This window comes from Entelurus aequoreus, linkage group LG02 (assembly GCF_033978785.1).
Source record: "Entelurus aequoreus isolate RoL-2023_Sb linkage group LG02, RoL_Eaeq_v1.1, whole genome shotgun sequence".
NCBI classification, from domain to species: domain Eukaryota; kingdom Metazoa; phylum Chordata; class Actinopteri; order Syngnathiformes; family Syngnathidae; genus Entelurus; species Entelurus aequoreus.
The window spans coordinates 56,457,833-56,470,808 of NC_084732.1; the positions used below are offsets into that span (position 1 = coordinate 56,457,833).

The 12,976-nt window shown below is 37.9% G+C and overlaps 1 protein-coding gene across 6 annotated transcripts in view; it reads left to right on the plus strand.

The window, feature by feature from the left end:
• The first annotated feature begins 823 nt into the window (after window positions 1-823).
• The window catches only part of LOC133635993 (serine/threonine-protein kinase BRSK2-like), a 198,491-nt gene continuing 186,338 nt past the window's right edge, over window positions 824-12,976 (plus strand). For all 6 annotated transcript variants that reach the window (XM_062029578.1, XM_062029552.1, XM_062029562.1 and 3 more), the window contains exon 1: window positions 824-1,163. In XM_062029578.1, coding sequence (XP_061885562.1) covers window positions 1,088-1,163 — 76 coding nt within the window. In that variant the 5' untranslated portion in view covers window positions 824-1,087. The remainder of the gene's footprint in view (window positions 1,164-12,976) is intronic.

Below are 12,976 nucleotides of genomic sequence, written 5' to 3' on the forward strand. Positions count from 1 at the left end.
CCGTGACCCCAAAGGGAATAAGCGGTAGAACATGGATGGATGGATGTTTTTGTTTGTTCGTTTGAGGCCTTTCTTTAAAAAAAAAACAGCTCAGTTTTTTATATGGCAAACACAAAATATGCAACATTTTCCCCAAAAAATATCTCAAAGTGGAATACTTAATGTGACGTAATTGGAGCCTTGAATAGGTCAATAATTCATAATGACATTGATTTTGATTCATTATTATTTTTTAAAGAAAGAAACAGCCTGCATGGCAGCTTTGTGTTGTTAAAGTAAACATTGCAACATTTTCTTGTTACATTTCACCTGTTTGCTCTTTTACACAATTTTTTGTGTTTTTTAATTTTTTCCAATCATAATTTTAAAATGTGCCGTGGGGCCGTTAAAAAATGACCTGCGGGCCGCAAATGGCCCACAGGCTGCACTTTGGACACCCCTGCTCTAACCACTAGGCCACTGAGTAGGTAAAAAAGACACATTTTTATGCAAATGTAAATGTGTTCAGTTATAAACATTCATTCACTTTCTTCTGTCCTTCATGGGTCTAAACATTACCACTGCCGGTATTTTTTCTATATTTTTATTGTAATACAAACGTTTGTATTTTCAGAATGTGTTTGTTGTATTTTTGGTCAAAGTAAGACAAAGAAAACAATCTGAAGTTGTCTTTATTTTTTTGTTTTAATGCCATGATTTTAATAGTGCACAGATTTTCCTCCTAAAATGAGTTTGCCACCCCTGCTCTAGATGCTCCGCTCAGTCTTATTGAGGAAGGTCGGATGTTGCCTCAAGCGCACGTATTTTGAAAGGAATCGGCGGAAATGGATGCATGAAGTGACGTTGGCTGCCATAGATATAGCGGCTGTCGATGATGTCCCGTCAGCAGTTCACACCCGACGTCGCTGCAGAGCGTGGGTCCTTCGTGTGGACTACCATGATATCAGGGCTAAAGACCTACACTGAACCTTCTTAGGAGCATCGAAGAACATATAAGACCGGAAGTGGAGGACATCACGCAAGCAGGCGTCCAGTGGAGACACTCCAAGAGAGTCGGGTGGTCTCTCCAAGATCATTTACCGCCAACATGTCATCCTCGGGCAAGGAGGCCAACTACGTGGGACCTTACCGCTTGGAGAAGACGCTGGGAAAAGGACAGACAGGTGGGTGGTGGTGAGCATCCCTTGATGCTGATTTTGGCTGACGTAGCACCCCGACACTGCTTCCTATTGTCGTTGTGGTGATGGAATGGCTGCAATGTGGTGGTTTTGCTGAGTGTGGAGAAACAACAATGATGATGAGGATGGTGTTAATAATGGTGCTGATGACGGCTGTGGTGTGTCTTTAAACCTTGTTGTCGGGCAGACAGTGCTGGTGATGATTAAGGCTTCTGAGGCAGGGCGTTTATCATCACCACTTTAAACTAAATACATTGTTACAAGATTTTTAAAAAATCAATTGTACTTATTTATATGTAACTATTATGTTGTAAACAACATTTTTCTGAGTCATACTAACATAATGTTGTAGGTAGTTATTAACGGAATATTATGTGTACTGTTCCGCATTGTTAGGCAAAACGAATCAAATGTAAATTATCTTGGAATGCCAAGAGTAGATTGTTGTTTATAAGTGAAGTACAGTACGTTACCAGCATGCCTTGTGATTATACTATTGTATTTGTGTAAATGTTTATTGCAGGGGTGTCAAACTCATTTTAGATCGGGGGCCACATGGAGAAAAATATACTCCCGATAACTTAAAAATAAAGACAACTTCAGATTGTTTTCTTTGTTTAAAAATAGAACAATCACATTCTGAAAATGTACAAATCATAATGCTGTTGTTTTTTTAACTTACATGTTGCGGTTAATAGTATTCTATGTTTTTTTTTCTTTCTGAATAAATGATGTGATAATGTTCATCATTGGTGTTAATTATCAAGCTATCAAGATAAAAAAAATAATATCAAAATCAAATTACAGTATGTTGTTTATATAGTTTGCTCATTTTCCTCATCTAACAGCATGTGGTTTATTTTTTTTTACATATGTAGCATAATCTACAAAGATACAAAGAATTGCTATTGCGACATCTAGTGGACACATTTAGAACCGCAGTTTCTTTCATTCAAAAAGTTGGCTCATTTTCATACTTAGCAAACTCATCCCGCGGGCCGAATAAAACCTGTTCGCGGGCCGTACGTTTGACACCCCTGGTTTATTGTAATGTCCTCATAGTGCAGCAGTCAGAGTTGTACTATTCGTCACATACAGTATGTGCTTAGTTTACTGCTTTTTTGTTGTTATTGCTTGATCATGTTGTGAAACTGGTACTGCAGTGTACTACTATCATCCTTTGAGTTGTGCTATTTGATATTACTAATCTGTGACCTGAAATAACCCATCAAGTCATGTGGGATTAAAGTTTACTACTGTGGCTGCAATTTATTGAAAGTAATTATTTAATTGTATGCAATAAACTAGGGTTGTACAGTATACCGGTATTAGTATAGTACTGCGATACTAATGAATCATATTCGATACGATACCGCCTCTAAAAAGTACCGGTCCCCCACCCGTCGTCACGTAGTGTCATGCAGAGGAGCATGTGCACAATCACGGAGTACTTACAAGCAGACACAGTGTGTAGACAGAAAAGGGAGACCGGACAAATTTTGTCTTAATAACTAAAGATAAAGGTGAAGTTATAACACTGAAACGCCCTCAGGAAGAGGTGCTTTAAGACATGGCTAGCTAGGGCTAATATCTATCCGCAGTCAGCAGCAATGTACCTACTTCTAAAAGACTAATCCTTGTCTTCATGGCGACTAGTGAAATACATTTCTTTCAAGTTTTATCCGTGTAGGACGAGTGGTAGCTAGCTATACATGCTTAACTACACACTACTGCATACCAGATTCTAAACATTGGATGTGTTAAATCTGGTCTATAGTTGCCCAAAATCAAATCAAGATTTTGCTACGTCCGGTCATTAATTATTAAGATGATCATCTTGACTTTCAACACACTACTCCGATGTGATTGAAGTTCATACTTAATCAACAGCCATACATGTCACACTAAGGGTGGCCGTATGAATAACGGCAACACTGTCATAAACATGTGCCATATAGTGAAACCACACTAAACAACAATGACAAATGTTGGGAGAATATTTGCAACGCAACGCAACACAACATAAACACTACAGAACAAATTCCCAGAATTCCCTGCAGCACCAACTCTTCCGGGACGATACAATATAAACAAACGCCGTTGGTGGATCTACACCTAACATCCACAGTAATGATACTAAGTACAAGAGCGTATCTAATCGATACTATTATGATTACATCGATATTTTTTAGCATCACAAAAACGTATTTTCCATCCATCCATCCATTTTCTACCGCTTATTCCCTTCGGGGTCGCAGGGGGCGCTGTAACCTATCTCAGCTACAATCGGGCGGAAGGCGGGATACACCCTGGACAAGTCGCCACCTCATCGCAGGGCCAACACAGATAGACAGACAACATTCACACTCACATTCACACACTAGGGCCAATTTAGTGTTGCCAATCAACCTATCCCCAGGTGCATGTTTTTGGAGGTGGGAGGAAGCCGGAGTACCCGGAGGGAACCCACGCAGTCACGGGGAGAACATGCAAACTCCACACAGAAAGATCCAGAGGCTTGAACTCACGACTACTCAGGACCTTCGTATTGTGAGACAGATGCACTAACCCCTCTGCCACCATTTTGTTTTTTTTAAATTCATATTATGTTTATAAACTCAGGAAATATGTCCCTAGACACATGAGGAATTTGAATATGACCAATGTCTGATCCTGTAACTACTTGGTGTTTTTTTTAAATTCATATTATGTTTATAAACTCAGGAAATATGTCCCTGGACACATGAGGAATTTGAATGTGACCAATGTCTGATCCTGTAACTACTTGGTATCGGATTGATACCCAAATTTGTGGTATCATCCAAAACTAATGTAAAGTATTAGAAGTATCATTTTAACAGTAGTGTAGATAGAACATGTTGAAACAGAAAATAATCAGATATTAACAGTTAATGAACAAGTAGATTAATAATTCATTTCCTACCACTTGTCCTTAATAATTTTGACAAAATAATATAATTATAAATGACACAATATGTTACTGCATATGTCAGCGTTTAAATTAGGAGTTTTTTGTTTGTTTACTTACTATTAAAAAACAAGTTGTCTTGTATATTCAATATTTTATTTAAGGACAAACATGCAATAATAAAAATATGTTTAATGTACCGTAAAATATTTTGTTAAAATAAAGCCAATAATTAAATTTTTTGTGGTCCCCTTTATTTACAAAAGTACCAAAAAGTACTGAAAAGTACCAAAATACATTTTGGTACCGGTACCAAAATATTGGTATCGGGACAACACTACAATAAACATGGAAACTTTAAAAAAATTCCACAAAAGTGAAATGTAAACAAAATAGGATTTCTCTTGACACAATTTAGTTTGTTGGTTGAATATAATCTTAGTAGATAACAATTGTTAATTAGGCCAGTATTTTTTTAGTGTGCCATGTTGGTTTTGTCATTTTGTCCTGTTTATTTAGTCTCATTAAATTGGGTCATCTTTATTTGGTCATGTGTTTTTTATCATGTTGCTTGATTTTTTTATCAGGTTTTTTTTTCAAATACATTTTGTTCTGGTTTAATTTTTTACAATTCTGTTTTTTAACTTTTTCACTTATTTTACCACCACAGGGTGTCATGTGCCACTTTTGTGTGAAAAATACAATGTAATACAATGTCATTAGTTAAATACAAAAATTGTTACATTCATTGGTACAATTATTATTGGACAATTCTGAAGTTTTTTTTTAAAGTCAAATCATAATCATTTTGTAACAATGTACCAATGTGTGCTTGAAGTAGGGCTGGGCGATATGGCCTTTTTTAAATATCTTGATATTTTTAGGCCATATCACGATACACGATATATATCTCAATATTTTGCCTTTGCCTTGAATGAACACTTGATGCATATAATCACAGCAGTATGATGATTCTATGTGTCTACATTAAAACATTATTGTTCATACTGTATTAATATATGCTCATTTTAAACTTTCATGCAGAGAGGGAAATAACAACTAAGTCAATTTACCAAAACTGTATTTATTACACAGTTATTACGCAGTGGCACAAACATTCATGTCATTTCAAAACAGAAAGTGCAATATTGTCAGAGACATTTTAAAACAAGCTATTAGTGCACTTTTGTGCATGATGTCACTAAAATTACATATCAAAACAACACTAAATTAAAGTGCACTTTTTGTACAGAATGCCAGTACAATAGTTTAAAACAAATAAAGTGCACTTTTGTGCATGATGTCACACAAAATATTTCAATAACTGTCAAATAAAAATGAGCTGCATAATAGGAAATCAAATAGTGTACGTCCTTTGCTATGTGGTAGGATTCTGCGGACGTTATCTCCTTCTGTTGTTGACTATTTTTTTCATACGGTGTTGATGTGGAAATGGCTGCTTGGGCATTTTGTTGCTGTGGCACCGAACGGAGATGTTGACATGCGGAGTTTCAAGCACTCTTCATTCTCTAGCGGGTGACTTTTCAAATGATGCTACATATTAGCAGTAATGTTACTTTTGTAGCAACGCTTTTGCCCCACACTTAACATATTACGGTTGTCTGTTCGACATATTCCCACTTGAAGCCAAACCACCGCCAGACGATGGACCCTGTGCTGTTTTTTTTGGGAATTAATTCTTCCTTCATTTGTTACCAGATTCACACCTTCTTTCTCTTGTATGCAGCTGAGATAGGCTCCAGCATCCCCCCGCGATCCCGAAAGGGACAAGCGGTAAAAAATGGATGGATGGATAGATATATATATATATATATATATATATATATATGTATGTATACAGTACAGGCCAAAAGTTTGGACACACCTTCTCTTTTAATGCGTTTTTCTTTATTTTTATGACTATTTACATTGTAGATTGTCACTGAAGGCATTAAAACTATAAAAGAACATGTGGAGTTATGTACTTAACAAAATAAGGTGAAATAACTGAAAACAGGTTTTATATTCTACGTTTGTAGTTTCTTCCACCCATTGCTCTGATTACTGCTATGAACACCTGTGAAGTGAAAACCATTTCAGGTGACAACCTCTTGAAGCTCACGGTTTATATTCTCGGCAACAGGCAACGTTTGTTTAAAACAGAAGCAGCACAATAAACTTATTCCAGCATCTGAAAACGAAGCATTGAGCTGAGTGGGGGAAATGCAACTCTTTATAAGGCAAACAAGACCGCAACAACTTCAAACTCCAGCTAAAAAGCGGCCGAATGTGGTATAATCATTTTGCAGAAGGTACCATGTATGATGAGAAAGAAGCACAATGCACAGAGCGATCACTAAAGCAGTCACTCTGTACATCGCGAAGATGTGGTGCACATACAATGAAAAATCATGCGTTTATTGGGCCTGGGCCGATATTGGATTAGTCAATTAAAGGACGATAATTGAAAATCAAGTCGCCAAGTTTACATGCGTCAATAAATCGCCATGTGCATGCTTCAAGAGCATTCATGCTTTTCATCGGTTTCAGCAGCTGCGCACGTTTATGCCATAGCGGAATGAAAAGAAGGGGGTGTATAGGCCTGGGTGATATATTGATTTAATTGATAAATTCAAGTTTTTTTGTTGCAAACGATTAAAAAAAAAAAAAAAAAAAAAGTTTTCTTTCTCCTATTGCTCTGGCATACGTTTTGCCTCCATGAGCTTTGCCCCCTTACTTGTTTAGCGAAGATTCAAAGCATGGCTAATGCTGATGCTAACAAGAGCGGGACGTTTATTAAAAAAAAAAGTGTTGTCAGTCCTTTGGTTTTTTGGCAATAGGTGTGGACTGAAAACTTTGCACGGTGCAAAGTTTGTTAAAGAAATGCAGCAGCACAAATCTATTCCATCATCTGAAACCGAAGCCTCCATTCAAGTGCGGGAAATGCTACCCTATGAGTCGAACAAGACCACAACAACAAGCAAACTCTGGTTAAAATGCATCTCACCGTGGTGCAATCATTTACACAAGGTATGTACAAAACCCAAAACCAGTGAAGTTGGCACATTGTGTAAGTCATAAATAAAAACAGAATACAATGATTTGCAAATCCTTTTCAACCTATATTCAATTGAATTCACTGCAAAGACAAGATACTTGATGTTCGAACTGAGAAACTTTGTTATTTTTTGCAAATATTAGCTCATTTGGAATTTGATACCTGCAACATGTTTAAAAAAAGCTGGCACGAGTGGCAAAAAAGACTGAGAAAGTTGAGGAATGCTCATCAAACACTTATTTGGAACATCCCACAGGTGAACAGGCTAATTGGGAACAGGTGGGTGCTATGATAGGGTATAAAAGCAGCTTCCATGAAATGCTCAGTCAGTCACAAACAAGGATTGGGCGAGGGGGTTGCCAACCCCTGGGCACAGAAGGGAGGGACGCACACAGCTTTCAGTGCGCACAGAGTGATCAGTAACACTTCCGCAACAATCACTTGTCCATTTGTTTATTTCAAACATGCTATACGGATGAGTGAACATTTTACTCTAATTTGATCAAATTTGGATGGATTTATTTTAGGAGCAAAATGCTCAGTAAAGGCTAAAATCTGTATTTGCATGTGTGCTACTTTTTTTTAAATTCTCGCACTGTATATATGACAGACCATATTAGATGTTACACATAGGACTGGGCGATATATCGATATACTCGATATATCGCGGGTTTGTCTCTGTGCGATATAGAAAATGACTATATCGTGATATTTGAGTATACGTTCTCACGCAGTTGCTTTTAGCTGCTGGCATTACACTACAGGCTCTTCCCACTCCTTCTTGTGTCTCCTTCTCACAGACAGCAAGCGCACTTTCTTACATACGTCACATACTGTCACGTCATACGTCACATACGTATACGCCCTCGCGGAGCAGATAGGTAGCAGCATGGGTAACGTTAGCTGTGATGCTAGCGGAGTGGTGCGAGCGGTAATACGAGAGAAAGAAGATGCGAATCTGGTAACAAATAAAGGAATAATTAATTCCAAGAAAAACAGCAGGGGGTCCATCGTCTGGCGGTGGTTTGGCTTCAAGTGGGAATATGTCGAACAGACAACCGTAATTTGTCAAGTGTGGGGCAAAAGTCTGAGTGGAGCAGAGACCATGCGCGACATCTTCCCTGATGTCTTATACCTGGACTTTGTGAACTACTTATTTGTTCAACCCAGCCCGTTTTACACTTTAAAAGACTTTCAAAATGATAAGAGTCAAGTTGATTGGCCACCCTAAATTGACACTAGTGTATGAATGTGAGTGTGAATGTTGTCTGTCTATCTGTGTGGCAAGGTGGTGATTTGTCCAGGGTATACTCCGCCTTCCGCTCAAGTGTAGCTGGGATAGGCTCCAGCACCACCGCGACCCCGAGAAGGACAAGCGGTAGAAAATGGATGGATGGAAGAGAGCTATGGCGGCTTTGTTTGTGGATGGGTTTGTGACGTTTATATTTATCTCTATAAACCCAGTGGACATTGTGTCGTCAAGCCAGTCTAGAATAATGCACTCTCAGAAATGATTTGACCCAAGTTTGACACCCTGGATAATTATGGATAACCAATCATGTCAGCACACTGTGACTGTAAGGCAGGATTGAGAGAATGTTGTTCTCATCAATCATTAATCGCGATCAACGATCAAAAATTATATGATCGCCCATCCCTAGTATCAGGGCAATATGAAGTTTTTACTTAATTGTGAATTAGCATTTCAGTTATATTTTCGGGTTAATATAATGTGCATGCAGTCTTAAAACCATGGTTGTCTCTGACAACTTCATATTTGACAATGTTGGCTTTGAATTTATGCATCCTATACTTTCTTGATCGCTGCTGGAACAATGACTTCACTTGGTTTATTTTCATCTATTCTTACCCCCATTTTCACACCTGCAGTAAACTCAAAGTATAAAAGTATTGTAGTTGTCTAAAAGTCAGAATGTACAATCAGTGTCGACATGAAATAATGTTTTGTGTTGCTTTGGAAGCTTAAGAGAATGGACATTTTCTTTGTGTAAATTAAAAATCGACCGATATGATTAATAATTGTCAAGGAGGCGGATAACCGATATTTAGAACCGATTTTCATTTTTAGTAGAAGTTATTTATATTGTATGACGACGACCGGGACGACCATTGGACCTCTGAAGCTGTGGAACAGGCAATGCACGTCAAGGGTCAGTTAGTGAGATACTATTTTGATCATATCTATTTATTCGCATTGGGAGTCTTTTGTTGTCATAAATCAGATATTTATGATAATAACTTCAATATAGAGGTAACTTGTTTTTCCACTCTACTGGTACTTTAAGGGCAGTAATACGTTTAAAAAGAGCATTTGACTCTGTGTGCTTCCTGTCTGGACAATACCTTACATGCACAATATTACCCTCAAGCACTTGTTGTAGGTTGCTGCGACTGCATTCATTAAGCACCGAAATGAAGCACCGATATTAATTTTTTGGTCTGGGTACTACCTCTTAAATTGGCACTGGTTGCCATTATGGAACAGGCTTTTGTTGCCCATCCCTTTTCACGATACAGTACAGTATTGTGACATTGTGATATATTGTAATGTTCTATATCAGGGCTATTAAACTACATTATGAAGAGGGCCGCAGTTTCAAGAGCCCAATGGCTCAGGGACTGGACATCGAAATGTGGATGTTTCATCAGAAAGTGCCTCAGCAGGTAATATTCCTTGGAGACTGCGTTTACTGAATTAGAAAGTAAACACATCGGCTTTCACACTGCACTGTCAATAAATACATTATTTTGCCCGAGCTACTCTTTTCCAGCGTGTGTAGCTCGGTAACAGCATGAAGAAACAGAAGCTCCAGAAAATCTGTTGAGAATTAATGTTCCTTCTTTTGAATAATTGACATTTCTCAGTTGTATTTCTTTACACTTATTCCTTCATTTAGGTTTTTAAGCCTAAAAATATAAACATAAAATAAACATTACACAAGCAATATGTCAGTTGTGCATTTTGTGCAAATAAGTTAAAAGGCTGTGTTACTACATGAACACAATAAACTAAAGTGTTAACACATATAGAAATTAAACCACATCCACATCAAACATTGGACACAATGTATACTAAACAGAAATATAAACGTTTTTGTTCCCATTTTTCATAAGTTGAACTCAACGATCTAAAGCTTTTACTATATACAGTAACACAAAAGACCTGTTCCTCTCAAATCGTGTTCACAAATCTGTCTCTATCTGTGTTAGTGAGCGCTTCTTCTTTGCCAAGATATTCCATCCTACCTCACAGGTGTGGCATATCAAGAGGCTGATTAAACAGCATGATTATTGTACAGGTGTGCCTTAGGCTGCCACTCTGAAATGGGCAGTTTTGTTTTATTGGGGTCTGCTAGGGGGGGTACAGAAATATCTGTATCTGGTGTGACTACCATTTGCCTCACACAGTGCAACACATCTCCTCCTCATAGAGTTGATCAGGTTGTTGATTGTGGCCTGTGGAATGTTGGTCCACTCCTCTTCAGTGGCTGTGCAAAGTTGCTGGATATTGGCAGGAACTGGAACACACTGTCGTACACGCCGATCCACAGCATCCCAAACATGCTCAATGTTTGTGACATGTCCATACTTGCCAACCCTCCCGTTTTTAGCGGGAGAATCCCGGTATTCAGCGCCTCTCCCGACAACCTCCCGGCAGAGATTTTCTGCCGACAAACTCCCGGTATTCAGCCGGAGCTGGAGGCCACGCCCCCTCCAGCTCAATGCGGACCTGAGACTGAGTGGGGACAGCCTGTTCTCACGTCCGCTTTCCCAGAATATAAACAGCTTGCCTGCCCAAAGACGTCATAACATCTAGGGCTTTTATAGAGTGCACAACTGTGCACACAACAAGGAGACGAAGCAGAAGAACGAGGAAATTACAGACATGGCGGCCGAAATGATAGACTCATCATGAACGGAGAAGTTAAACAGGACAATACTGCCATCTAATGGCTAGCCACCGGAACACTGAAATTCAAGTATTTTTTTTTTCTTCTATGTAAATAAAATACATATATACATATATATATATATATATATATATATATATATATATATATATATATATATATATATATATATATATATATATATATATAATTCACTGAAAGTCAAGTATTTCATATATATATATATGAAATATATATATATATATATATATATATATATATATATATATATATATATATATGAAATATATATATATATATATATATATATATATATATGAAATACTCGAGTTGGTGAATTCTAGCTGTAAATAACCACGCCCCCAACCACGCCCCCCGCCCCCGCCCCCAATCCCACCCCCCCACCCCACCCCCCACCTCCCGATATTGGAGGTCTCAAGGTTGGCAAGTATGGACATGTCCGATGAGTATGCTGGCCATGTTTTAACGGTTTTATCAAGCCCACTGTAAACTCAAACTCAAACTCAAACTCAAACTCAAACTGTATAGGAGGGTTGCATATGGCGTCATATCAGTTTTTCTTTTTCGCGGCTGAATTCACACGATGGTCAACTAGCTTGAGCGTAGCATGAAAACAAGTGAGAGTGAGTGTAGAGTTTGATCAGAAAATGCCGTATTGCTGTTCTGTTATTGGCTGTTCCAATCGTTAGAGAAATAGAGAGAGAGGAAAGAGCTTTCGCAGAGTCCCGAAATAAGTCGTTCTTAAAGGTAATATAGTCAAGGGAAAAAAACAAAAGTGTGTAAAAGTAAATAGCTTTAAAAATATCACTTTTATTATCTTGTGGAATACAATCGGACTGCTTGTGTCTGCAGCGATCACTTTTTAAAATGTTTGTTTGAACATTTAATTTGTGTGAGAAACTTTCTGTGACGCAATCGAGTTTATTGTTTACTATAGCAGAACTAAACATAAAGAAAGAACGATAGATCGCATTAGTTTGTCTTCTTTTGTGGTTCCTATGCCTAAATATAACTACAAAGACCTGGTTGTGCAAATAAACTAACATAATGTTAACTCCTAGGGATAAATATTGGGATTGGTCCAATCCACCCAATTTTCTTTCTCGATTTTCATAACAGAAACTACAAGCTTTTTGTTGTTGTGCAGGAAAGCCAAGTGCTTTATTCGACACTGATGACCACATTATTGGCGTCTTTAGTGATATTCGTTAGCTTCAAGAAAATATCCTGAATAGTATTAATAAACTAGATGAATACATCTCTCATAGGCTCAACAGCATGTACTGTATCTTGATGTTGCTAGCAAAGATTCATGCTGAACAACAGGGACATATACAGCTAAATATTGAGACAAAATATATACTTAACACCATAAAAACAACTGCAGACATTAATTGTAGAGGAGACTAATATGTGTAGCAGGAAATCAACTGCAAACAAACATATCCTTTTTTTCCATTACAGCAGCACGGCACTCTTTGTGTCAATCAAATACGTTACTTAGCGACGCACGAATAAGTCCAACTTTGTCTTTCATGGATTAATGCTTAATTTGTGGACCCCTCAGATGTAAAGACATGATGTGAACCTTTGTAAAAAAAACAAAAAAAAACAAATTGTAAAAAAGTATCGCTATATTTTTTCCTACCTCTGGAGTCAGCTGTGTTAATATCCAGCCACTGGACAAGCCTCTACATGGCATGTACAACAGACACATTGAAGTTTTGGCTGTTATTGGCTGGAAAAGGTAAACGATAGCACACTAATCATGGCAGTGCAAAAACAGGCCCTAAACACAAGAACCGTAGAGCCTTGGGTCTACCACATTAGATAGGACCCCTGGTGCAGGCTGTGCAGC